Source organism: Pelodiscus sinensis, chromosome 14, assembly GCF_049634645.1.
Source record: "Pelodiscus sinensis isolate JC-2024 chromosome 14, ASM4963464v1, whole genome shotgun sequence".
In the NCBI taxonomy this organism is placed as follows: Eukaryota; Metazoa; Chordata; order Testudines; family Trionychidae; genus Pelodiscus; species Pelodiscus sinensis.
The window spans coordinates 13,893,195-13,920,853 of record NC_134724.1 but is presented as its reverse complement, the minus strand read 5'-3'; the positions used below and the strand labels follow the sequence as shown (position 1 = coordinate 13,920,853).

At 45.3% G+C, this 27,659-nt stretch overlaps 1 protein-coding gene across 12 annotated transcripts in view; it reads right to left on the bottom strand.

Moving 5' to 3' along the window:
• AKAP13 (A-kinase anchoring protein 13) overlaps positions 1-27,659 on the bottom strand; it is a 374,025-nt gene that overhangs the window by 15,612 nt on the left and 330,754 nt on the right. For all 12 annotated transcript variants that reach the window (XM_075897023.1, XM_075897024.1, XM_075897028.1 and 9 more), the window contains 13 exons: positions 22,902-22,969; positions 20,718-20,784; positions 18,891-19,026; positions 17,885-17,994; positions 16,684-16,830; positions 14,097-14,347; positions 12,929-13,054; positions 12,713-12,830; positions 10,212-10,460; positions 5,659-5,735; positions 3,713-3,894; positions 3,547-3,629; positions 347-526 (listed from right to left, as the gene is read on the bottom strand). In XM_075897023.1, the coding sequence (XP_075753138.1) occupies positions 347-526; positions 3,547-3,629; positions 3,713-3,894; positions 5,659-5,735; positions 10,212-10,460; positions 12,713-12,830; positions 12,929-13,054; positions 14,097-14,347; positions 16,684-16,830; positions 17,885-17,994; positions 18,891-19,026; positions 20,718-20,784; positions 22,902-22,969 (1,794 nt within the window). The remainder of the gene's footprint in view (positions 1-346; positions 527-3,546; positions 3,630-3,712; positions 3,895-5,658; positions 5,736-10,211; positions 10,461-12,712; positions 12,831-12,928; positions 13,055-14,096; positions 14,348-16,683; positions 16,831-17,884; positions 17,995-18,890; positions 19,027-20,717; positions 20,785-22,901; positions 22,970-27,659) is intronic.

Sequence of the window (27,659 nt, the reverse complement as noted above, 5' to 3'; positions counted from 1 at the left end):
CCCAACAAAGGACCAGAACTAGGCATGCGACTGAGCTGCACAGAATACAGACCAGTGAATGATGGGTAAAGGGATGAAAGTTCATTTGTGCACTCCCTTGACACAGCCCAAAATCTATGCATGGCTGGCTCTCCTCTGTGCTGGGTTAGCAGCTTGAAGACTCCCAGTTACCTCTACTGCCTTCTTCTCAGCAATAATTATCATCCCCTTAATATGCTTTACTCTTTGAGGATGGAACTGCATCTTTATTTATGATCCATATTACTACTACTGTTTGTTCATCATCAAAGACAGAAGAACCATTCTCTTGGACACTGTAATAAATGGGACAGATTGGTTTGTTTACCCTCATTTATTGCATGCTTCATAACGGTCATCCCTTTCTGCACCCCCTCTGTATTGGACCTGAACAGTACTCTGGAGACTGAGCTATCCTCTTGCATGCTACAGTCAGTCATATCCCGGAAAATCTTCTCCTTTTCCTCCAGCAGCGCTAGGATTTGCTGATCTTTCTGCTGAAGCTGTTCTGTGGGTGAACAGAAAAACACACATTTAAAAGAGAAAACAATGCTACCCTAAGGAAACTGAATAATTCCTGTGACACATGCCCCATCGTGTGGTAAATCAAAGAACAGCAGGAATTGTGTGCGGCTTACAATCGGAATAGCTACATTTAGGCCTTGCAAAGTTGTTGTGATCATGTTGGTCCCAAGGTATTAGACTGCATACAGAGTCTATAAGCAGGCTGGGAAGACTTTGATTTTTATTTTTTATCATTTTGATGGATAACAGCAATATTTATTTTTAAGCATTTTTTCTATGTTCCTCAATTTAAATTTGTACAGTTGCAGGAAATTAGGAGTTTTATGCATTTCCCCCCATTTTTATTGATTTTCACTGTTATAGAAAATTACTGAAGGGCTGCGCGTCAGATAGTAGAGAGTGTCACAGAATTTGACACTAAGGGTGTGTCTAGACTACAGGGTTTTGTCAACAAAACTATATCAGCATCTACACTACCGCTGCGTTCTGACGCCTGCAATGCGACAGAACACGGCAGTTTTGTCGACAGCGGTAAAGCTTGTTTTATGAAGAACAACACCTTTTTTTGACAGAGTTCTGTCGAAAAAAGGCGCTATTGCATCCACACTGTGCTTTTTCAAAAGAGAGCGTCTGCACTCTCTTTCAAAAAAGCGGCTTACTTTTTTGACAGAAGTGGTTGTAGTCCAGACGCTCTTTTTCGACAGAGGCTTTGTCTACAGTATCTGTCGACAAAGCCTCTGTTGAAAAAAGCCTGTAGTCTAGACGTACCCTAAATGATGAGATTCTAAACACTGACGCTTTATACCTATTGAAGCACAAATTTTCAGCATCACATGTCAAAAATATGCAAAGTAAGTATCTTCATATCCAATTCTAAGTTCACAAGCAGCACTTTTCTTACTTCACCTACCTGCAGACTTAGATTATTATTGATTGAGACTTTTTTGGTGCGCATACAGTGAAATTGACATTCATCAACATGTACTGACAAAAAGAAATAGCCCTTGCAAGCCTAGACATATGCTGTCATAAAGAACTGGCTCCTGGAGTCAAACTTTGTTTCTCCAAATGAAGTTGGGGGCATAAAAGTAATGCAGATTGATGAGGTGTCACTCACAGAGATGCATTTGAAACACATTAGGGGATAGTGGGATCATAACCTCATTTCAGACCTTTCAGATTTAGACAAAGTGTAACTTATTGGTATCTCTAAGCAGTAAATACTAGAGTCAATCACCAGTTAAATATAACATTGAAAACTGTTTAGAGCTAATGCTCTTAATGAAATATTTCAGAGTCTCCCAAGAGCTAGGGTTCTCCATAGTATTGCATTCCTAGTACACAGGCTTCTCAAGGCTCCTTAGTTTTCAATACAAATCATAGACACGAGGGTGCACAGACTGTAGGATAAAAGTCTTAGAAGATCACAGCACTTCCCAGGTAATCGTAAGTCACTTGGCCTGTGAGCTTTTTAACATCTCAGACCTGAGGGGAGGCTACATGAAGGTGAAAACTTAGGGAGGCAGTAGGCACAGTCCTCCTCTTTGTGGTAGCAAGGCACTCACTTCCACTCACAGGCAGGAGGAGTACTCGCATTAATCCAGGGTGGGGCTCCCAGATTCTCTCTGCCCTGCTTGTTGCCTTTACTTTGCATTTAAATACACACCACAGCGCCTGGGCTGCTATTCCAACCAGCAAGCAGAGTTTCCATAGCTACATTGGGGCACTGGGTATCTCAGAAGTAAGGTCAGCCCAACAGAGCTCTGTCCCAGACTCAAGGCTCCTGCTTCAAAACCACCTCCCTCATCCTGGGGCAATATGTGTCGAGTAGCAGGAAACAGCTATCCCGTAACAGTGCTCTCACTTCAATGGCACCTTCCCTTTTACAGTGCAGGAGAGTAACTGTGCTAGGGATACTTGCAAAGCCACATATCTTCTTGATCCCGGACGCAGCAGAGAAAACAGTCCTTGATGGCAAGGGCACTGTCTCGGGAGAGCAGGGGTGAGGAGGCAGGAGCCGTGCTTGCTTTTCTACCCATTCCTCTGACGATAAGGGAGTGAGGGGAAAGTACTTGGATTCCATGAATTACTCCTCTGCTCCCCACCCCACCCCAGCCAGGAGAGGCATGCATGGAATTCAAGTACTTTCCCCTTATCGTCAGAGGGACAGGAAGAAATGCAAGCCGCATCCCGGTATGCACAGCTGCTATCCCCCATGCTCTCCTGAAACAGTGCCCTTGCTTAATGACTGTATTTACTCCCCCTACCACAATCAGAACATCCTGCATGTGGGGGCCAGTCTTCTAGTGAGGAGGACTCTTTGAAGAAACAATGAACCTAGCCCCAAGTCCTGGCTGGTGGGGATTTCAACAGCAGCAATCTCAGCTGGGTTGTAAATGTAGGGGTTAAGAGATTGGGACCTGAACCCTAATCCTCTCCCAAATATCTTGTCACTTCTAGACCATGCGGGCCCAGACCCAAATTTAATTTTCTTCACAGCTGAATGTCACTAGTAAAAAAACTCCCAAGAACTATTAAAGGCAAAAGAGAAATAGGGTGCCTGACCTATCAATTATCGGCCCGTGCCTCACATGTACTCTACCAGTGTTACAAGACAACCTTTTTTGGAGGCACTATTGGAGGCCATTGCCCCATGAGAAGTCATCTCCCTGTACAAAAGGAAGGGGTGTTGTTTCACTTCATGTGCAGTTCTGTTTTAGTTCCAGTGAGGAGAGGTGAACTCATTGTGACAAATTTCAAGCCTAGCTGAAAATTGAGGGTTCTAGATTTGGACTTTGGAGGTTCCAAGCTCTCATCGTTACTGGTACCTGCTAGCTTTACAACCCACAACACACTGACTTGCAAACAAAGATTATGTTTGCTAAGTACAGGCCTCTATCTTCATTGAAAAATCATAGTGCAAGTCAGGCATGAAAAAGTTTGACAAGACAGTATTACATTTTCAAAACTTCACCCAACTATTCTGAGTCTGAGCAACCTTACCTTTTAATTCTCTGGCTTTGGTGTCCAACACTCTCTTTTCTAGTTCTGATTCACTAGGGATTCCTTCATCTTCATCTTTGTCCCTGCATGAGACACACGCCTCAATTACTACCACAAATGAGTATGAAAAAAACACCTAACCCACACAAATAGTACCTTAACTTACATGGTGTTAATTGTGTCTTGAATTATTTGTATCCAGCTATTACGCTCTTCCTTGGAGCTGGCATGGATTTCTACCATCTCTGGATCTTTCACTACTGTGGTGATGAGGAATAAACCCTTCTCCTCATGGGCCACTTCTCGTACTATCAGTTTCTTCAGAGAGATTACAGTGGATCTCTGGTCCTTCAGATGAGAAGAGATTGGAGAAAGAACAGACAAAATGATCCAGTGCTTAAAGATGGCAATAAGAAGTTCAAAAGCTTCTAATACCTGCAGTCACAACTCTTTCCAAACTTGGGAGCGCCGTCAGCAACTACAGGCTAAAAAGTAGTGCTAGCCTCACCCAACATGTATTTTCTAAGAATAATTTATTTCACTGTGCCCAGAATGCTGGTGTCACCTTCCACTATAAATTCAGGAAGAACTGTCTTTAGCTGTCCCTAAATACAATTCAAAATTGCCTTTGTGGTTTTCTTGACTGTCCACTGATCTCACATCCTGATGTTTATGCTGCCTGTTCCTGGACTCCTTATCTTCTCAGTATGGCTTGCTGGTCCCTGTTTCACTGGCATTGCCTTTGCTTTCCCTCCCTGGGAATCCTTGAATCACATCCTCTCCTCAGTTCCCACCAAAATCCTTCCTGTTCACTGTAGCTTAAAGCTGACTCCTGCTACAAAGGTTTGCTGAGACTGTACATCAAGGATTCCACAGAGGATTACATGTAGTGTGCTGTTAGAGCCCTTATAATATCTCTCTGTAATCTTTCCTGTAGCTTTAAAAGCTTTTCTTCCCACCTGTGGCATGCATAGTTCAATAGGCTCATGTGTAGCTGTCACAGAATCACAGGGTTTGGTTTCTGTACTTTTTTTGGGGGGAGGGGGGGAGCGGGAGTGCTTCAGCAGAGGTTTGCCAACATGACCAGTATGTGTGCCACCGCCAGCTGAAGGAGGAGGGAATGTCCTTCATTGGCAGCAGGGGGGCTGGAAACAAGACTAACAGAGAAAGTCTCCTTCCCAAAGCATGCATGAAAGATGCATCCCTGCCAGGCTTGTGGCTATTAACTGGTTTGGGGGCACTGGCTTTATTTTTTTTCCAACAGGTCAGCAAGTCTTAGTGACTATCGCTTTCATCTAGAACATGCTCCGAAAGCTCCTATTTGTGTTTACACTAACTGGCTCATGACAAACATGCTTCTGTAGCAGGGATGTAAAATCCCAATTTACCAGTTAACTGGTTAAACATTATGTTTAACCGGTCAACTGCTTAAACGAGGGGGGGGCCTGCTCCCTCCTGCCTGCTGTGGCTGGGCTGGAGTGGCCCCCCTGCCCACAGGTAGGGTCTGTTCCGTCCAAGGTGGAGTGCCCTCCTGCCCACAGCAAGCCTCACTGGACTGGAGCAGTCCCCTGCCCACAGTGGGCAAGGGACTGCTCCAGCCCCTGCTGGTTCACCGTAACCAGTAAACATCACCTAACGAGAGTGATGCTCACCGGTTAACCATTTGCATCCCTATTCTATAGCATACTGCATTATGAGCTCTTCGAACTTTATTGCAGCAGGAGGCTTTTGTTCCTCTGCTTTTTAGATTGATATATTAGGTCTGTTATTTCTGCTGGAATTCATTTGTACACAGTTCACGTTTTTCCCTCCTAAGCGAGCAGGATTTGCAGAGGCTGATGAAAAATAAATGTATCCAATGACAGGCTTATTTTCAGAGCCAATTACCAAATGTTCCAAATCACTGTAGAAATAGCAAGTCGGGAGGAGGATATAAGACATGTTTCCAATAGAAAATAATGGAGTCTGCTGCAGAAACAAAACTGTTACATGCAAAGTGATCTGTCCAATAAAAACGAAGGAATGTGGCAGGCAGTGACATGCTTTCATTGCTAAATTCACACCAAGGATTGCATATGTAAAAGAAAGGAAGAGAAAACACCAAAGCCTTACCAGTGATGCAAAGACATACTTCTGGTCCTTCTCCTGAAGGAATACCAGCGTGTCTGAGAGGAGGACAGCCAGGACCTCTATAACAGAGAAAAAACACCTAGGTTTTACATCAAATATATGTCTATGTCAATCACTGCTTTCAGTACTTATCAATACCTTTTATTTACAAATGAGCTCCAGGTGAGCATCAGAGGGATATTCAGGCTACTGAGGAACCTGCTGGGCTGCTGGCTGGGAGCTGCCCAGGTGAGCACTTCCAGGTTCTTCCCCATCCTGCACCCTTACCCCATGTAACCCAAACCCTCTGCACTCTCGCTCCTGCACCCATACTCTCTCCCAGGTCACAACCCCCTCCCAGACCTTGCAACCAAATCCCCTAGGCCCAGTCACAAGCCACATCTCTGCATCCCCTCCTACCCCCCCCCCCCCCGGACACAACCCATCCCAGATCCTGCACTTATCCTACAGATCAGAATCCTCTCCTGCACCCATACCCCCACCCAAACCCTGCACCCCCTTCTGCACTCCTATCTCTTTCCCCCAGTCACAATCCCTTCTTTCACCTAAACTACCTCCCAGATTCCTCCTCCCAGATTCCCCCACCTGTACCTCAATCCCTTAACCCAAGGTCCTTTCTGCACTCAACTTCCATCATAGACCCTGCACCTCCTCCATTAATATAATGGAAGAGGGTGGCCCTTGCTCACCAGTCTTGGAATGCCCCCCTATCAAAATTATTGCCCACCAGGTTAACCAGTGACATCCCTAATATACATATAGGCATCTCTGCCAAACTAAAGTTTCCACTTCATGCACCTGATGAAGTGCGCTCCAGCCCTCAAAAGCTTATGCTGAAATAAAATGGTTCATTTTTAAGGTGCCATAGTATTCTTCATACCTCAATAGCGACTCCTCCAGGCAAAGTAAAATCAGCTCTTAAAGGAGTCAGATGGGCTCATATCTAGACCCTCTGCTGGAATGTTCTTATCCAAACTACAAGCCCTCTAAAAGTCATGGAAGACTGGGGAAGTGGAAGCAATGAATGTTGGCTGAACATACACCCTATTCATTCTCACAATATTTCTATCCTCAGGCAAAATATCAGATTGGTTTTATTGCTCTCCTCTCATGAGTGGTGCAATTTATCTTGTAACAACATTTGTCAGCTGCAATTTCTTCCCCAGGCATTTTAACTGCAACAGCTGATGTTGATTCTGCCCACAGATGTATATGGCTCTCTCCGAATTCCCTTGGAAACCAAATGGGTGTGCTTCAGAGGGGAGACGGACTCAAGTAGAAGAAAAGAAAGAAATGCAAAGAAGATGAATATAGAGAATTCTGAATCAGAGCAGGGATATTCCCCCAAAATACACATGCCACCTTCTAAGTTGCCGCATGATATATCACAAGGTTCTTCGTAAGTAATCAGCGAGATGCCCCACCCAAGCCCCACTGCACAATGAGTTTCTGTGTATATACTACGAGGCCTCATGACTTGCAGATGAGGTAAACTCAAAAGTTAACTGATCCCCTGTGTAATTCCTTCCATTCGTTTTGGAGGAACAAAATCCCTTTCAGATCAAATACGAACCAAGCTTTTGCCATAGCCTCAAACCAAATTCAAACCGCGTTTGAGGTTTGTAAAATGTCCTGGTGAGATTTATTTTACTTTGGCTTGTTTTTGTTTCCAACAGCAACTTCTGCTTTTGGAGCAAAGGAGGAAAGACCAAAATACTTCAAGGAAAGCTATTCCTGTGTTACTCCTGGCTCCAGTTCCAAATCTCAGAAGTTAGGAAAAGCAGGTTCTAAATTTTTGGATGGTTTCCCATCTGGAAATTCTGACTCATCTTTACTGTAGCGTTCTAGCTATGGGCTCCAGTCGTGGGACCCATTATTTCTCTAGGAAATGCAGAATATAACCTATACTAACAGAGAGATTCCCATGATAGTGCAACCCACCTGCCTAACAGGGAGCTAAATCTTTAAGGACAGGTCTACACTAGAGCTGTCAGCTCTGCTTAAGGTACTCAACCCCAGCTATGCAAAATATGTAGATGGAGTCAGCTTACCTTAAGCTGAGCCTTAGTGATGTCCACACTGCAGGAAGCTGATAGAAGCAAATGCCCCCATCGGCTTCCCTGACTCTTTGAAAAGGAGGCGTACCAGAAGTTGGTGGGAGCTGCCTCAGTGTTTGATTTACAGGTCTATACTAGACCTGCTAAATCAAATGCCAGAAGGTAGACCTCTAGAGCGTCAATCTTCCAGTAAGTTTAGATGTGCCCTAAGACATCTATTGGGGGTTGGTAGGAACGAGTTGCCTCTGGGTCACCGCTGCTAAGCAGATGCACAATTAGCTGCTCTCCAGATTCGGAAGTTTCTGGAATTGGATGTGGTGGTTTTGAGTTTGCTCAATAGGTTTCCTGATGCTGGATTTGGCTTTTTGCAAAGCAGCTACCCTGACTACATGCCCTCATAAAGCCCACGTGTACTGTGTAGGTTGAGAAGCTGAGCCCCATGAGCAGAAAGCAGGCTGTTTTTTCTCACTCTGAAACATCTTGCAAAAGATTGGTGGCATTGTTCGCCCATCAGGGAAGCTCTGGCAGCATTAAATATAGAGGGAGGAAAATGGGAGGGAAACTGTATACTCGGAATGCTGTTTAAACTAAAACAGTTTGGCTAAAATTAAACTGTATCAAAACAGTATGATTCACCAACTTTTATTTAAATGTGATGAGGAAAGAGTTATTTATATTTACTAAACTCTGGACACGTATATACTACGCAGAAGATCAATTCTGCTGCAGTCAGTCTTCTGGGGTTCGATTTAGCAGGTCTAATATAGACCTGCTAAATCGAACTCAGAGGGTGCCCCCACTGGCACTGGTATTCCTGCTCCTCTCAAGGAGTAAGGGCAGCCAATGGGAGCATTTGCTGCTATCAGCCTCCTGCTGTGTGAATGGTGCAGAAACACGATGTAAGAAATGACGACTCCAGCTACGTCATTTACATAGCTGGAGTTAAATATCTTACTTGGATCTTCCGATGTAGTATAGACCAGGCCTCGGTTTTGTGTTATCTTGTAACAGGATTTTTTTTTAAATCTATAAACAGAACTGATTGGTGAATTGGTTAGCTGACTAGGAGAGGGATTTCGGCAGAGGAGGAGGAACAGCAGACAAGTCTGCCTAGCTAGCTTCTGAAGATAATAGTATGCAGCTTGGAGAGTCAGTAAGTTTGGCCCACCCATTGACCATAATGTGCGTGTTACAGAGAATATAGCACTTGCAGGGACTTCAGGGAAACAGACAAGGCAATAATGGTTTGGAGTAGTGGCCTCAGAAATCTCAGAGCAAAAGACTGCGGACAACCAATGTGAAGACTTACTTCAGTGTAATAGACAATGCAATGCTGGGTCTGCTTAGCAACTCCAGGGAACTTTCAAGTCATAGAAACATAGTGCTGCTACTAGGCAGCAAAACCGGGAAGTGCAATGGCTGCAATTCAGAGTGTGTATTTCACAGAGTCTATGGATGTGTATAAAACCACAGTGTACAAACATGAATCCCAGATCTCTGTGTTCATTCACATGGCCAAGCGATTCAGATGGCTAATCAGATTTCTGAGTTAGCTATGGTGCCACCCCTCTGCAAACCCTCAGTGCACGCCCACCGACAGGTGTGTGAGGGCAAAAGGGGCAGTTGCCCTGGGGCCTGGTGATTCAAAAGGGCCCGGGGCTTCTGGTAATTCCTACCACTACTGCAGGAGCAATGGCACCTGGAGCCCCGGTCCTTTAAATCACCACCAGAGTGCAGCAGATCCCTCTCAAGGCTGGCTGGGGACAGTGCAGCACGCTCCAGGTAGCGTTGAGGACCGGTTGCACCACATCTGCCCCTTCTGTCCTAGGCCCCACCCCTTCCAGGAGTAGGGAGCTCCCCCAAAGGGCCTGGCAAGTCTGTAGGCCCCCCCTACCTCAGTGTACAACTGTGGATCACTGTTCACACCAGCAATAGCACTATCGTGTTCTGCTGCTTTCTTCATTTTACTCTTCATGGCCAATTATTTTCGTCTGGATCCCAAGTCTCCTGAGAAGGTGCCCATTGGAAAAATGGGGTTGGCTCTATCATGAGTTGAGGAGTCAGTGGAGCCCAGAAGACAGTGAGCAAGGTTTCCCTTCCCTGGGGGGTGGGGGGAATTCACCATCAAACCCTGACTCAGCTCGCTGGGCAAAGTCTGGAAGGTAAGTAAGCAAGCAGAGTCATGGTGAGCAGTAAGGGAATATGAGAAATATTTGTGGCAATAACCTATGGTGTTATTAGGTGCACAGGTTTTCATGATTTTTACTTTGACTGCTCCTTTCCCAAAACAGAAAAATCAATGACATAATATGAATAATACATGGGCCAGCCTTTTCAGAAGAAACTCCATGTGAGGGGCAGAGCAACACCAAGCCACAGTAAAGAGAATGAGGTTGCAGGTCCATGATGGATGAGCCTGGCATCATCCAGAGACAGAGGGTACATCTTTTAGGTGCATGGTCTGTTGGATTTGCTCACCTTTCAGTCTCCCAGCTGTGTTTTTCAGTGACACAGGCCCATCTCGGATGAGTTTCCTTCGTCTCAAGTCCTCTCTGGCAAACATCTGTCCACTCTTCATCCTCATGATGGACTTGCTGTCCGTCCGCGTATAAATCTCAGAAAGGCGTGTTTTCTTTTCATAGTTGCTGACCTTGCTATTGACCGCAGCAATCACGTCTTTCACCAGGTTTAGTGACTGGGTCAAGTCTTGATGTTCCACTTCATTTTCTTAAGGAGTGAGAAAGAGATTTCAGTTGCAGCGCAAGCGCACCCTTTATTTGTGAATATGCAGAGCCTAAAGTTTTACGTCTCCCCTTTCCAGTCCTGCAAGTGGGGCCGGGATGCCATCCCGGAAAGACATTTATAGCCAGGACGGTGAACTGCCTGACGGCCATCCCCACTGACTACCGCGTTTTTGTGAACAGGCCTGGGAGCCCTACGGTAGCTACAGGAGCTGTTGGGAAAGGAGAACTGCCAGCCCTGCTGCCCCAGCCCAGTACACGCAGGCATGGTAGCTCCGTGGAGGGGCAGGGGCCATGGCCGGAAGCTCTGCTCCTTTCCCTGCAGAGAAGGGCAGTGAGAAAAGGAGCAGAATTCCCAGCCCCGCCCCCAGCATGTGTGTGTGGCAGGTTGGGGCTCCTGGCGGTTCTGCTCCTTTCCCTAATGGGGGGAGGGCGGAAATGGAGAAACGTGCAGAACTTCGCCCTCCCTCCCCAGCCCTGTACACAGATGGGACAGCTCGCTGGAGGGCTAGGGAATGGGGCTGGCAGTTCTGCTTTCCCTGCTAGGAGCCGCAGTGGGGTACCGGTAAGATATTTTGTGTACTTGCACCACTGCCTCTTTGCCTTACCACTGAGTCATCAAACACGACCGCATGCTGATGCACTAACGCTAAATACCTTCCTACGACAAGTTTCATTTAGAAGAAATGAAGTTTGTCACAAGCTTTAAATACACACCTATAGATTAAAGGGGAACCAAAGGAAATCCACTCTGCACAAGCTATAGTAGGGTAAATAAAGACCACATTTTCAGCTTCTGCAAGTGCATGTCTACCTGACTGCATGTAAAAAAAAAATTGGAATGCATCCATCTGGCATGTGTCCACAGCTGTTTATATGGGCAAATCAGGTACAGCCATTTTTGAATACCAGACTCAATAAGGAACAATCAGTGAAGTTGCAATGAACATTTTAAGAGTCTGGATTAATGGTCCACCCTGGTAGTGGCAAAATTCCCATCTGCTTGGCTCCTGATGAAGTGACACATTTGTGAAATTGTCAGATCCAGAAGCCTTCAGTCACACGTCTCTAAACCACGCTAATGGGACAGACAACTATGTATGAGGACCATAATGGCCAACAAGATAGTCCCCTGTGAACTTTTTACTTTGTAAAAAAATTTTAAAAAAGGGAAAACTTAAAAAAAAAAGGTATGAATTACAGGACTTGATGATGATAAAGACACAGTGGATGGTCTCTGTCATTCCTTGGCTAATCTGGAATGTCAGCTGTTGTATCTTTAGGATTCACATCTGCTGATAAACTGAAACAGAAACCTCTACATCACTCTCCAGAGGTTTTCGTGGGTGAAATAATAAAGAAACTACTGGTCGAGCTTACGATATCTTAAATGGGATGACACAGATAAACCATTCCTCATCCTCACCTAATAAAGGGCTTCCACAGAGATTAAACATAGTGCACTATAGCAGAAAGCAGGCTAGATTAAACTGTAAACTGAGCCTTTTTGCTCTCTAAGTGAGAGACTGAGAGAAACCAGGAGCACAGCTGACATATCCTATGCAAGCCCTTCTCACGTGTTTCTGCAATTCCTAACTTCTGATCCCTTCTGGCGCTAAGATTCTGTGGCCACTCCTGATGGGTTAATCGTGCAGGCTCAGAAAGGTGTTTATGTGACACAGAGAAATAAGCCAGAGAGTTGATTGAAGACCTATCACCTCCAACCACTTAATCATAAATCACCTATGAAGAGCATATTCAAAGCCAAGTTCTCTGAATACCGTATGTAAAGTATGGTAATGTAGGATTCCTGGGATGGAAGAAAGGTTCAAAGGAAGAACGTGAATCTTCTTGGAGCTCTGAGAATCTTATTTTTCCTTATTTTGCAATACCCTTTCCCCTAGGCTTGGTATTGCAGTCATGAGCCAAAGTGGACAAAGTAGAGACTTTGGAGTCTGTGCATGTTGCTCCATAACTAGCTAGAGATTGCTGAAGTGATGAGACGTCACTTGGTGTGTCACTTCTACAGGGGCTACGTGCTGTATCTTTGCAGCACCCTCAAGCCTATGCAGCTTGAGGATGGAAACCCTGAAAGAAGGTATGAAACCCAGGTCCCTACTTATGGCAGTGGTGGCTTTAAGAACTGGGTTGGCTGGCTGGTTCTGAGTTGGGCTGTTTAAAGTCCCGGAGAAAGATACAGAGGAAACAAACATGCTTAGGAAAAGGAACAGGCACTACCTTTGGTATACTGTAAGATTCTTTGCAATAGCACGGGATATTTGGTGATCCTTTGAGTTACTAGTAAGATGCACTCAGGAATCCCCAGGCGCCTCACCACTGCACTGCTCATTTTTTTCTTAAAAAAAAAAGACAAGACATAAGTTAAAATGCTGCCAATGAAGCGCTCTCTGAGACATGCCAATGTATAGCAACAAGTCCTCCACCAATTCCAACCTTGATGAATGCCTGAAACCGCTTCTCTTTTGACTGCAGGTCTTTGAAATAATTTACAGCCTCGTTGTGGTGCCCACAGAATTTGCCGTAAGTTTTCTTCATTCGCTCCCCGTTCTCACCGGAAAACTGCAAGACATGAACAAGCTCATAAGCCCCCGCTGAGTGTTTAGAATCAATCACTTTTGGGATCACCCACCATCAGACACTGAAAAGGACGCAACACAGTCAGTTCAAACGTTGCCCAAAAGGTAGCTTTCAAAAAATGTGAAGCTATGGAATTTTAAGGATGGAGACTAGGCATTGTACAGGGTGAGACACCCTTCCACAAAGAGCTTGGAGCCACAGAGGTGTAAAGTGGCTTCCCCAGGTCACAGAGCAGCAAAGCCAGGATACAGAATCCAGATTCCCTGTTTTCCTGCTCAGTGTTCTACCTTACAGGTCATACTGTAACCAGTGCTGATACTTTTCTGCCCATGCAGCATAAAAAACCAAAACTGACATCAAACCTTCTTCCTGAAAATCTTAAAGTACTGTACAAAGATGGACAGCCATCTCTAAGGCACAAAGAATATATCTATGCAGGGAAGAAATACCTGTGGATGGTCCCATGCCATCCAACTGGCTTGTGGTACTGTCTCATTGCCGTGTTGATTTCTGGGCTTGGGCAGGAGTACAAATTCTGCCCCCCCCCCACACTTTCCCCACAGTATCCTAGAACCTGGATTTGGGCTGGAGCCCAGAAGTCTACACGGCAATGAAACAACCCCGCAGCCTGAGCCTCATGAGTTGGAGTCAGCTGGCACAGGCCAGACATGGGTGATGCATCTCACTTTAGGTCACCAATAGGATAGTGTAAGAGCAGGTCTGCACTACAGAATGACTTCAGTAGAAATAACTATGTCTCTCAGGGGTGTGAAAAATCCATACCCCAGAATAGTGTAGTTAGATTGACGTAAGCACTGATGCAGAAAGCATTATGTCAGTGGGAGAGCATCTCCTACTAGTGCAGCTATCGCCTCTTTGCTCTGGTGAATTAACATAGAGCATCTTCGTTAAAGCAGCACACCTGCACCAACGCAGCATTTTAAGTGTAGACTGGCCCTAGGAGAGGTCATTGCAATTCAGGAGTCCCTGGCTTGCAGTCTTGTGCTCAGAACATACCACTCACCTGATTCACCAAGATGTCTCCTATCCGTCTGATAACAAAGTTCTTCTCACTCTTGTTCACCAGGGACTCTTTCTTCCTCTCCAGAATCCGCTGGTAGAACTGGCTGTGGATGTTCAGCAAGTCATCCAGGCAAGGAAAGACCTTTTCCACCATTTGCTGTTCGAACTGCAGTTCCTGCATCATCCCCCTGCTGTATACATCACTCATGATCTTCAGAGTGCGGACGTGATGCATCTCTGTCTGCATCAACTCTGTATGAGACAAGGACAGATCCAACTCAGGAAGCATATGGTTCATTATTACTATCCTCCAGGACAGAGCGCTGTATCAACCCAGAGTACTCGGCATTGCTAAGCCAAGGACAGGCACTCAACAAATCTAGTTAGCAGGGCTCATAGGAGCTAACTTAGACCACGTCTCCTCTTGCTGCTCCAGAGACTGATCTTCAGGCAATCGATTTAGCGGGTCTAGTGAAGACCCACCAAAATGAATGCTGAAGGCACCACCATTCGGTGTCACTACGCCTCCCAGTTGTGAGGAGTTAGGGAAGCAGATGGAAGCATTTGCTCCTGTCGACCTCCCACTGTGAAGATGGCGCCAAGCTCAGCTTAAGATATGTTGACTTCAGTTACGTTATTTACATAGATGGAGCTATGTACCTTAATCTGACCTATATTAGACCTGGCCTTAACGTAATGAATTACTGTGGGCTTGTAATTCCCCATTCTGACGTACGTGTGTGTGTGTGTGTGTGTGTGTTATGTGCACTAATGTCACTGGGATATATCCACCATTTTGAGCTCCCTAATACCATGTGCACTGGTTTCATTCTTTTCTTACCTCTTCATAGTTAGTAGTTTGATTATCAATGGGAAAACAATTTATTTCTTTTCAAAGTGCGTGTTAGGGCACGGCCTGGGGGTGGCTCATCCTCCCCATACTGTTGTTTCGGCCTGCTGTTACTGCGAGAATACTGGTCTCTAAATTGTGGCGCTTGCTCACTAACAAGGTGTGGAATGTTAGGGAGGAGGCGAAGTGGTTCCTGGGTCAGCCCCATGGGGGGGTGGGAATGGGTGAATGCTATCCCATCCTGCTCCGGCCCCAGTTCCAGCTGCAGCCCTACTCTTAGCTCCAGCCCTGGCGTTGGCCCAGCCACAACTCCACTCAACTTGGCTGTGGCTCTGCTCACAACCACACACCTGACCCCAGCCTCAGCTCCTCCCAATGGCAGGTGTGTAGGGTGAAGGGGGGCAGAAGTATGTGTGAGGTAAAACATTTGCAGACCAACATGCTGGAGTCTGAGGCTATGTCTACACTCGCGGCTTCTTGCGCAAGAACATCTTGTGCAAGTGTTCTTGTGCAAGAACTCTTGCGTAAGAAAACGTCCACACTGCCATGTGTACGCTGTGCTTTTGCGCAAGAGCACCCATGGCAGTGTGGACGCTTTCTTGCGCAAGAAAGCTCTGATGGCCATTTTAGCCATAGGGATTTCTTGTGCAAGAAATCCCTGCTGAGCATCCACACTGCCCTCTTGCGCAAGAGCTCCTGCGCAAGAGGGCTTACACCTGTCAAAAAAGAGCATAGCTCTTACGCAAGGAGCCCCCTCTTACCACACCGCACTGTAAATTTACTTGCGCAAGAGCAGGCGGGCAGTGTGGATGCTCTGCAGATTCTTGCGCAAGAACAGCTGTACTTGTGCAAGAAGCCGCGAATGTAGACATAGCCTTAGTGTAGGAGGACAGATACCAATACCAAAACACTATGGGTGTGTCTAGACTACATGCCTCCTTCGACGGAGGCATGTAGATTAGCCAGATCGGAAGAGGGAAATGAAGCCGCGATTAAAATAATCGCGGCTTCATTTAAATTTAAATGGCTGCCCCGATCTGCCGATCAGCTGTTTGTCGGCAGATCGGGGCAGTCTGGACGCGACGCGCCGACAAAGAAGCCTTTCTTCATCGGCACAGGTAAGCCTCGTGAAACCAGGTTTACCTGTGCTGATGAAGAAAGGCTTCTTTGTCGGCGCATCGCGTCCAGGCTGCCCCGATCTGCCGACAAACAGCTGATCGGCAGATCGGGGCAGCCATTTAAATTTAAATGAAGCCGCGATTATTTTAATCGCGGCTTCATTTCCCTCTTCCGATCTGGCTAATCTACATGCCTCCGTCGAAGGAGGCATGTAGTCTAGACACACCCTATGCTGCTCCTTCTCAATGTGGTGATTTTGTGTAGCACAAGAGACCTCTTGTATCAAGGGGCAGAAGATGCGAATACAAGTAATTTACACTGTACTCATGGATAGCTGCATATAAACGTCATCACGAGACAAAATAGGAGAGACAGTTTTTTTTTAATGGTGTACGGTTAAGTGAAATCCAGGATTCCAAAGATTACTATGATGGCAGCGGGGGTCTTCAATTCCAGCAAACACTAAGAGTGAAATTCTGGCCTCAGTGAAGTCAGTGACAAGCTATTTTTGAACAAGTTTCCAAATTAGTCACCAACAAAATAGATGAACAGACAGACCATCCAAAGCTAGAGGTTTCTAGAAATGAAACTGGATCACTTTAACCAAAAAACATCTCACCATATAGGACATCCTGCCGTTTGACAACATTTTCCTTTTGCTGCCGCAAAAACTTGCTGTCTACTACTTGACTCCAGGATTCTGCCTCCAGCTGCTTGGAGTCCATCTCAAAGTCCCCCATGAGCTGTCCTTCATTCATATCTGCACCTGCATAAAAGCAGCGTAAACAAATATCTGTTCCCATTTGAAATTCCCATTGCTATTCTACACATTTGGGCTTTGTTCTGAATGTCCCAAACATCATATCTGCTTTCTTTTATTGACATGGACGTGATTGTATGGAATTTTTATGGGTTAAGTACCAAACGATGCAAGCTTTTATAGGTTATTTACTAGTTGCACTAAAGTCCAAAATTACCATGTAATCTGAACTCTGGCTTACAAAACAAGCAAGAACATGGTAACAGTATGGTAATTAATATGCAATTTGTTCTTCTTTGTTTACTTCAATAAATTAACAGAAATGTTACATAGAGCTTTGCAAAAGCTATTTTCAAGTTTAGAAAACAATAGCTTGACATGCCTGGAACTGAAGATTATGTATAGCAGCAGCACTTTTTAGGCAGAAATTGTTCATTTGTTGCCTCTACCCAACATGTGAAAATTCATGGCTGTTGGGAAATTTCTCTCTCGCCATGTTCCCTATTCAGTTCCTAATGCATTAAAATCATTTTCTACTTTTCAGGTCAGTGTCGGCTAAGATACAAAATGTTTAAGGAATATATTTATCTCAGAGCACCCCTTGATTAAAAAATAACATTGCTGTACCTGCAATTGTGAATTTAACCAAAACATTAAAAAATATTTTGAACCTGCCAATATCGAAAAAGTAAAATGTATAGGGATGTGCAGATGAACAAATAGATTACAAAATAGACAAAGGATCAAAGACGGGGAGGAAGAGTGTACCTCTGAGCTTTAAACACAGCCCACATAACTCAAATGTAAATGAAACCCTTCATGCATTTTCTCTTACTCAAAATATGCTAAAATGCTCTAGCCTATAAAGAAATAGGGCCCTTGCTTTCTTGTCTTTCTTTATACTTTCTCTTATCTAAATAAGCTGAAATTCTCCAGTAAAGAAAACAAATCTGATGTCAAAACACTTTTAAAGGATTTAGTGTTTCTAAAAATCAATGTTGAGACCATCCATTTGCTGGGGATGTTTCTGTGTTTGTACAAATACATTGGGATCTCTTACCCTCATCAGTTAGCGACTCCGTGGATTCATTCACCCGGCTGATTTTATGTAAAGAGTCAGTTGACTGTGAGAGGAATTTCCAAGTATGTATTATATTTTCATCGACAACTCTGCAGAAAAAAGGAAATGCTGAACCCTACTCAAGATTCCAACACTCAAACCAATCACTTTCTCAAATACACATAACAAATACAGGTTGGACCTCCTTGGTCTGGCTCCCTCGGGATCTGAGTGGCCCCAAAAGAGGGAGATTGCCAGACCAGGCGAGGTCAAGACTTCAGCTCTTCCTGGGCTCCTCTCCTGACCACCGGCCCGGCCAGTGCACTGCCCCTAGCTGTTGGCAGGGATCCACTCCAGGCTGCTGCCCCGCTCCAGTCTGTGGAGTTCCTTTCCCTCGGCTGGTGGGGTTTCCTGCCCTCAGATGGCAGCAGCTTCACTCTTTGGGCCATAGGGTCTCTCTGCCTGCACGGGCTACCTAACCCCAGCCACAGGGGCCTCCCTGCCCATGCCCAACAGTAGATCCATGCCCCCAGCTGGCAAGGGCTATGTGTCCCCAGCCAATGGCAGCTCCGTGTCCCTGGCCAATGGCAGCTCCGTGTCCCTGGCCAGCAGGGGCTCTGTTCTCGGCTGGCAGGACTCCCTGCCCAGCCCTGTAATGGATGCCGACTGCTCGCTGCATTTCCTGCCACTAGGACACTGACCCTCCAGGCTGCCTGCCTGACTTAGCTCCTAACCGCTGGCAACCTCTTCGGCTGGGGCTCTCTGGTCTGGCGACATCCATGGTCCTGCCGGACCAGAGAATCCCGGATAACAGAGGTTCGACCTGTATAATTTTAAATAAAACTGAAAGTTGCACTAAATGTTGCTGATTATACACAGGAACTGTGTGACTGTATTTATGTATTTTTATAGCGTGCCAACAGCTACAAATTAGAGTCGAACAAATTGGATCTTCTAAATTTCTAGCTAAAATAGACATTTTGCTAAAACCCACACATAGGCTTACCCTGCAATGTTCTGTATTGAGACACTTTTTGAAAGTGTTGTGCTCTGCTGTGATCTCCTGTGATTGAGCACTGAGGTTATGGTGCTTTCATCAGGGGCAAGTATTGCAGACCGGGGGCGCTCCTTAGGTTGTGAGGCTGGAAAAAAAATGCCAGAGGTCTGTTAAGAAACAGCATCCAAACTCGTTGCTACAAATATTATGATAATTCAACCAAACATGGTTCTAACAACTAATTTTCTCTTTCTTTGGAAATAATCAGGGACAGATGTTCAGCAGGTATGAACAGTCATAGCTCCATTGAAATCTAATCTCATTCTGCCTTTCCTGGCTTGTTAACACAAGGCACATTCCTGAAATCCCTGCTCAGGACAACGCTCCCATGCACTCTAGCAGTTCTGCCTGAGTAAGACTTCAGAAGTAGTCCCCAGATACATCTGGAGCCTACACTGAACATGAACACAATTTATATTTGTTTGACCTGTCTGGTCAGTTTCAAACTCTTAAGACACAATATGTACAAATAACTTCTGCAGCAATCCATGAAAAAATGAACAAGATAAATGATCAGTCGTTACCTTCCGTGAGACTGTTCCGTTGTTCACTTGTGTTCCCGTGCAGGGGAAGGGTGACCCCAGCACCAAATGGAACAATGGGCTTTCCTAATGAAGGAAAGACCTTTGACCCCTCATTGTACTACCTGCTGGAATTGAGGTTTTGGGGGGATACACAAGCCCCAAAACACTCATGTAAATTTTATTACAGAATGACCAAAACAGTCGCTTACAGCAACTGGTCTAGGTGCTTTTAACACCTCCTTCAAGCTCTTGTCAACCTCAATTTTCCCTGGCCCCTTTAGGACTAAGTTTCTGACTATCCATCAGATCAGACAATGCAGAGAGAAAGACCCTCCAGTTACGTAGAAGGGCTTGGTCATCTCCACATCATCGCTAGCCCCTGCATCTCTCCCTCTTTTTTCCTTCCCTTGGTCAGCCTTCTTGAAAACATGGCCTCTTTCTTCCACAGCTTCTATCTATATCAGTGTTTCCCAAATGGTGTTCCGGGGAACCCTGGGGTTCCGCAAAATAAAAATAGGGGTTCCGCAAGAAAATTCCATTACAATAACATTTTATAATTTAAAAAATAATAATATTTAAGCATTTATGAATTTTATTGCAAACAATTTTCATTTGTAAAAGCGACGAGGAGTCCTGTGGCACCTTATAGACTAACTGAAGTGTAGGAGCATAAGCTTTCGTGGGCAAAGACCCACTTCGTCAGACCTGCATCTGACGAAGTGGGTCTTTGCCCACGAAAGCTTATGCTCCTACACTTCAGTTAGTCTATAAGGTGCCACAGGACTCCTCGTCGCTTTTGCAGACTCAGACTAACACGGCTACCCTTCTGATAATTTTCATTTGTGTTGATCTCATGACCTTGTTTAGCATTCGTTTATTATTATCCTTATTTGTGGTCTACTTTTTCAGTTCCATATATAAGACTCTTATTAGAGGCGCCACAAAATTCTTTCAAGTTTAAAAGGGTTCCATGGCTAACTAAAATTGGGAAACACTGATCTATATAAAGTTTTACTGATAGTATAGCACTGTACCAACCATTTGCACAACATGAGCAAAGCCTCTAAAATCCCAAACATTGCTCATCACATGCAATAGAATCACTTTATTCCTGTTTTCTAGAATGTTTATCTTTCACCATATTGAAATGTCAAACAGTTGAACACAATGATTAAAGATTATACTGAATACAATGAAAAATAGTAACTATTTGGGAACTACAACAGAAAAGAGGGAAGGGAAAGCTTCTTACTCTTGCTTCTCATAATTACTGTGGGTAATGAAGAGGTATCGTGTGCCTGAAGCATTCCTTTTTGTTGCTGAAAGAAAAAAAATAGGTTTAATTTTTTTTCTACTCTGACATAAAGGGCCGTGTTCATCCACTTATATTGTCTGACTGCAATTACTCAGTACCAACATTTTGAGTTCTTTCAGAACAGCTTATATCCCAGATACAGTGCTGAGGGGAATTTATAAGCAGCATTATCTTCAGCATGATGATAGAGAGAGAGCCATGTGGAGAAATATTTGCACCAAGTAGTAAAATAGGGAGTGAACCATCATCCTGATATTGCTAGATAGCTAATGTACTAAAACCAGAAGGATCACTGAGGGAACAGTATCCATAATTGTAGTGATTCTTTGTTAAATGTAACAATGTGCTCGGCATGGTGAACACAGTCCTGGCCTCAAATAGCTTCTGATTTAAAGACCAATGTGAAAGACTCGAATAACAAGAGCATGATGGCTTAGTAAACCAGGATGGGAAGGGGGCTCCCCAGGTATGGAGCAACCATGAATTCCAAGCAGAGGTGCTTTTCTATATTAACATACAACACCTGCATTAAAAGAATATTATGGTTGCAAAGTCTAGACCTTAAAAGAAATGCCAAAATTAAGGTTACCCTTGTGCCCCTGATTTGCCTCCATGGCACAAACGCATTATGCTGTAGTCTAATTACATGATCAGGTGAGGTTTTTTCTATAGGATCCATGCCTCATTCAGTGCACAGGACGGACAGTGCTCTAAGATGGGAAAACTATTTAGTATTTCATGGCAACCTCAGCCCTAACTCCCTGCTCCCACCACATCCAGGCCCAGCTCCTCTCCCTGCTGTACTCTGATGGGCCTCTTTTCCCTGCTGCCAGGGGAGTACAGGGAGCACAGGAGAGAGCATCTTCATGCTCTTGCTTCCTGTGCCCATTGCTGCAGCAGCCCCTGGCACCAGGAGGAGCAATAGCAGGGGAAGTCCAGTGCAGTTTTGGGCTGCAGAATGCTCAGCTGCTTAGTGAGGATGTTACATACTCTGGTCTCACAGAGGTACACAGGTCAAGGGGTGCTCCATTAATGAACCACTATTGAATATTTGGTTTATCCTCATGGTTCAGAGCATGGCTCCATGTTGCATTTGCTCCACACTGTTCAAACCCTTCTCTGTATACAGAATTAATCTCCTGACAGCCTCTTCAATGGTGCTCATTGCTGTAGCACCAGAGTGTTTCACAAATGTTAATTAGTTGACCTTTGCACACCCATGTGCTAATGTATTATTACTCTCAGCAGTGTGGTCGAGGGTAAATATGGGTAAACACCTCTGATTCGGGGAATATAGAGTGTTGGTTAGATTAGTTCACTCAATTCTATAATACTTTAAAGTGGGGATGAGGAATCTAAGGTCCAGAGTCCAGATATGGCCCCCGGCTTGTCTGGATCCAGCCCCCGAGACTCAAGGCTGGCTTTCCAGCCATCCCCATACAGCGATGGAGCACACAAAAGCTACTAGCCTTGGCCTCCCCTTGGCGCTGGTGTGCAAAGAGAATGTGGGGAGTGCCTTTTTCCTGCTCAGTCGGAAGCCACGTCAGAGAGGTTTTGTTTTTTGGGCGTTACAAGGAGAAGGGAGACAAAAATTATTCACTTGAACCTCTGATGATAAGACAAGAGGCAAGGAGCTTAAATTGCAGGAAGGGAAGTATAGGTTGGATCCAGAGCACAGACCTATCATTGGACTCACATGGTAATGCATAGCAGTAGCATGTTGGCATTCTTTATATAGGCCAGTTACTAACTGAAGAGGAGCAACCTCCTTCCCCTCTCCGTGTTCAGCTACAAGCCCTAGTCTTTGCTTCCCCCTTCCTCCACCACTTGTCCCTATCCCTGTCTTCGCTTGGCTATAAACAGACAGAACTGCATTTTACAAAACTTAGAATAGGATTTTTCCTATTCACATCAGCCTAGAGAAGCAGAATTAAGCTTCAATTTAGAGAAGTATCACAAATCTTAGGAAAGCTTAGGAAAATGATCCACCATAACATGGGATTCTGAAGTTCTGCACACCAGACTGGAAATTCCATTCCTGCACATATTGCAAAAGGTGTCTGCATGCTAAAATGCTTTAAAATAAACATCATGTCCAGCAGGCAACATGAAATCTCTCACCTTCATTTTGACTTTTGCACAGGATGCCAGACTCTCCTTACAGCCTTTGTGAACAATTGCATTGCAGTCTGTAAAGGGAAAAAACACATGAAAAGCCAGGTCAGAACTGCTCTTTGATTTCCTTTTACATTTCTTTGAGAGACCTTGGGGTAATTAGGGATTTTCACTTCCACTAATATACTAGAAGAGCAGGTCAAGATACTGCCAAATGTGATGCTTTCCATGATAACTCGACAGTGCAGGCAGTCCCCGGGTTACGTACAAGATAGGAACTGTAGGTTTGTTCTTAAGTTGAATTTGTATGCAAGTCGGAACTGGCATCCAGATTCAGCAGCTGCTGAAACTGACCAGCGGCTGACTACAGAAAGCCCAAGACAGAGTTGCTCTGCCCTGGGCTTCCTGGAATCAGCCGCTGATCAGTTTCAACAGCAGCTGAATTTGGACACCTGGGACAGAACAGCTGGGGCGCTGCTGGGTAGGTCCCCACAGCGCCGCACCTCAGCGCTGCGGGGACCAACTCGGCAGCACCCCAGCTGCTCTACCCCAGGTGTCCCCAAGTCAGCCGCTGCTGAAACTAATCAGCGGCTGATTCCAGGAAGCCTGGGGCAGAGCAACTCTGCCTCGGGCTTCCTGTAGTCAGCCGTTGGTCAGTTTCAGCAGTGGCTGACTTGGGGACGCCTGGGGCAGAGCAGCTGGGGTGCTGCCGGGTTGGTCCAATAGTGCCGAGGAGTGGTGCTGTGGGACCAACCCGGCAGCGCCCCAGCTGCTCTACCCCAGGCGTCATCAGCGAGAAAAGCCTGGTCTGCTGGGGGAGAGGGGGTGCACTAGCTGTGCCCCCCCCAGCAGACCAGGGAGACGGGGAGCAAAGCCTCGGAGAACTCTGGCAGTGGGACAGCCACGGTGCGTCTGGGCTGTCCTGCTGCCTGCGTGCTCCGCGGCTTTGCTCTGCGTCTCCCTGGTCTGCTGGGGGGAGCCCCCCCACAGCAGACCAGGGAGACGCGGAGCAGCTTTTCTCGCCCTGGAGGACGCGGGCGACGGGACCGCAGCGCATCTGGGCATCCCGCCGCTCGCATCCTCCGGGGCGAGAAAAGCCCCGTTCGTAATTGCGGATCCGACATAAGTCGGATCCGCGTAACTCGGGGACTGCCTGTATAATGAATATTAATAAGATTTCCCCGCAGCTTCAACTGATTAGGACTTCTGCTTAAACATCAATGGCCCCAAATTCCACAAAGATGTTTGTTATTCTTTAGATGAGACATAACGGGGTGAGAACAGGACCCACTTAACAACCAGGGACATGATTTAAGGTGTATGGCTTTACAGGCAGGCAGAAATAGGGGGATTGGTTATAACAGCAAAAGGTTCTCCTTCAACACAAATATCTTCTTAATTAGACCAAGAATAATGGGAAACCAGACGCATGAAATAACAGGGAAATAAATTTTGCCCAAGTGTGAAAAAGGATCATTCCTATATTTAATATCTTCCATCACTGTCACAGAGTCACCGAAGAAGGTACAGTAATAGGAATGTGAGTTAGGATACTGTATATGTGATTTAGATTCTTGTCCACTGAGACTGAACTCATCAGATCATTTCTTATTGGCTATTCCTGCATTCCAAGAGTAATAACCCTCAACTCACTGCTTAATACCAACTCGGCTTGCAGATGACCCAGCGACCTGGAGGTGAAAAAGCTCCACATCCCAGTCCGAATGCCTTGAGTCAGCCAATAACTCAGTGCATCAGATTTTGTCCTAATCATCCTAGAGATAAGCTGTCCATTATGACCAAGCTGTACTAAGGGGGCGCAAAAGGAGTTACGTGCCCATCACACACTGATTTATAATGGGATTTGGGATACTGATTCCCTGAAAATCCCCAGCCTAAAATTATTCAGGTGAAATTCAATTTAACTAGATCCAGCAAATATATTAGGTCACTTTTGCCTATTCAGAAAAATCCATTTTAAATAATTTAGTTTGCAAATATTTTAAAAGGCTTCTAATAAAGCCAGAAATAGAAAAACCCCTGAGTGAACAAATAAAAAACCCCAAATCATCATTAAATTCAGATATGTGGCTGTTAGATGAAAGGATGTGCATGAACGTTAAATGTGTCTTAGAGCGGTAATGGGCGTAACATTTTTGTTGACTTCCCACAATTTCCTGTGCATATGAAAGAGAAAGACAAAAGCCTGCCATGCTGTATGAAAAGCATTAACACTATCATGTTTTGGAACAAGGGACCTATAGAAATTGTCTCCTTCCTACTTCTGAAACCCTCTCCCTCCTATTTGATACATCCCTTTTTCATTGCTTGTGATTGTAGTAACTTCTTTTGTGATCCTCACAGGCACAAGAGGACTGGCCAAGGATCCCTAATCTTGCTGCTCAATTACGCTCTTGAATGGAGTGAGGGGGTACCACTGGGGAGCGTCGAGACTTTCTCTGCCCGGACCCAGTTGGAAAGCATTGCCACCACAGCAATACTGCTAAGCTGCCAGTACATGCAAAGTCAGAACTTGTCTGAGATTGAACACACACATGTTTTCCTATACATCGGGGTGGCCAGCCCATTCTGGGCAAAGAGCCAAGACAGCAGTGGATCCAGCGTGAAGGGATGGGGGAAAGTTGTCGAGCAAAAACAAACAAACAAACAAACAAACAAACAAACAAACAAACAAACAAACAAACAAAAAGCCCTGCCCCTTTAAGAAACCGCAGTTAAACGTGTTCGCTTTTTGGCCACAGCAGACTCCCACCACTTGCCACCATCTTTATTTCTGCAGCTTTCATGGCTGCACTGGATGGCTCCCAGCCCAGGTCCAGAGGGAGGGAGGAGGGGGGCTTTCGAGCCACAGGAGGGGCTTCGCGAGCTGCACCCGGGAGTGAGTCAAACCTGCCCCGTCAATTCTGGTTTGGGGCCTAGCGCTGATGGAGCTAAAATCTCTCATCAACAAATAATACTGTGATTCTCCCACCACACACGGTGGCAGAAAAGTCTCAAGAATGATCAGACAAATCCACATGATTTCTGCTGTGCTACAATGGAAATCCTGTTAGAACAGCTTATGAGATTTCAATGTTGTCAAACTCAAAAACAGGCCCGGATTTGGGCCTGAAACTGTATTTCAAACCGTAGCTCGGGGTGGACAATAATTTTAGAAGAGGGGCCATTTCTCGTGCTCCCCTACCCACAGGCCCTGATTGGCCTGGGTGCGGGGGGAGCGTGTGAAGTCTTAGCTCCCTGCCCCTCCCCACATACCTAGAGAGAACCACCAGCTGCTCTGAACTGCTGGTGGTTCCCTCTAGGCGTGGTACACCCCTGGCGGCAGGAGGAGACTCCGTGTGCTCCATCCCACCTCTAGGCCTATCAGAGTCTGGGGGGCAAGGGAGCATGCAAAGTCTCTCACCCCTGCCCCTGTGCTGCCAGGGGCACGAGGCGTCTAGAATGAACTGCCAGCTCTTCTGAAGAGCTAGCGGTTCAAAGTGCTGCGCGCCCCTGGCAGGGGGAAGAGACTTCGCATTCTCCCCTATCCCCACATCTTGATTGGCCTGGGGGCAGGGAGTGGCAGGGTGTCAGCAGGCTGGATCAACCAGGGTGGGCCGGATCTGGCCCGTGGAGGCTCTCTTGCACAACCCTGCCTCAGCCTAAATCAAATCCACACCAAAATTCTACTTCCTTTGTAATCTCTACTATAAAAAGCCAAGCACTTAGGACAAGATATAAGCTGAGAGCTGGCTAGGCAGCAGTTATTCACTATAACCGGTGCAACGGTTACTGGTCACTTTTATATGGAAATTCTGGACCAGCAATATTGCTTCCAAAATCAGTTCAAATTTCAAGCCATGTAGAAAGATTCTTTAGCTTGCCTCAACCTCCAATTACAAAACCATTAACCATTACAGAAGGGAAAATCTGCTTTGCCCCAGCTGGCATTTAATATTTAAAAAAAAGAAACAAAAGAAAAAATACCACAATTATTCAAAAATTGACCTTTAGAAACACCTATAATTTTTTAAGTCAATACTTTCCATATTTAATAGTTTGGAGCCATCAGCTGGAGAAACAATTTGAATAGTTCACAGGAACATTGATTGACGATAGGCCAAAGCTCTGCACATTTCTTTTAAGTCTACTCTCTTAAGAATTACCGCAATAAATATTGGCCCCCAGTGTCGAAAATTAGAAGAGTCTGAAGAAATAAGTGCCACGTAAACAACTGAACTTCAGACCATTGTTGCTGAATGTTAGTCATTTTGAAAGGCAGTCAGTCAGCAAAATATCATCTTTGTGATCAGGAATTACTTTAATTTTGTGAGAGATGAGATTTGGTTGATGTCCTCAGTTATAACACAGTTTGTAATACATGCGTGGCAATCATCCCCAACTGAAATATGAATCTAATATTCCTTCTATGCACAATCCAAAGGTCTCCATTAACAAAGAGGAACAAAATGAGAGAAAAGCCACAAAAAACAGCCAACTCATTCTACTAAAAATTCAAACAGCAACAGTTTGACAGAGAATGTACGGAAGTGAAAATATGCAACAGAAGAGGTTGAATCTCTGCTTTATGTGCAAAAATCAACACAACCTGAACTATGAACTTGCCACTGGCACCTCTACAATGATGAGTTCTTTATTTGTTTAACAAAAGCACCCTTTGCTTGAAAGTTTCTCACACTGACTGGTGAGCTGTATCCTCTTTCCATAAAACAAATGAAGCCAATACTGCAAACCAACAAGGCT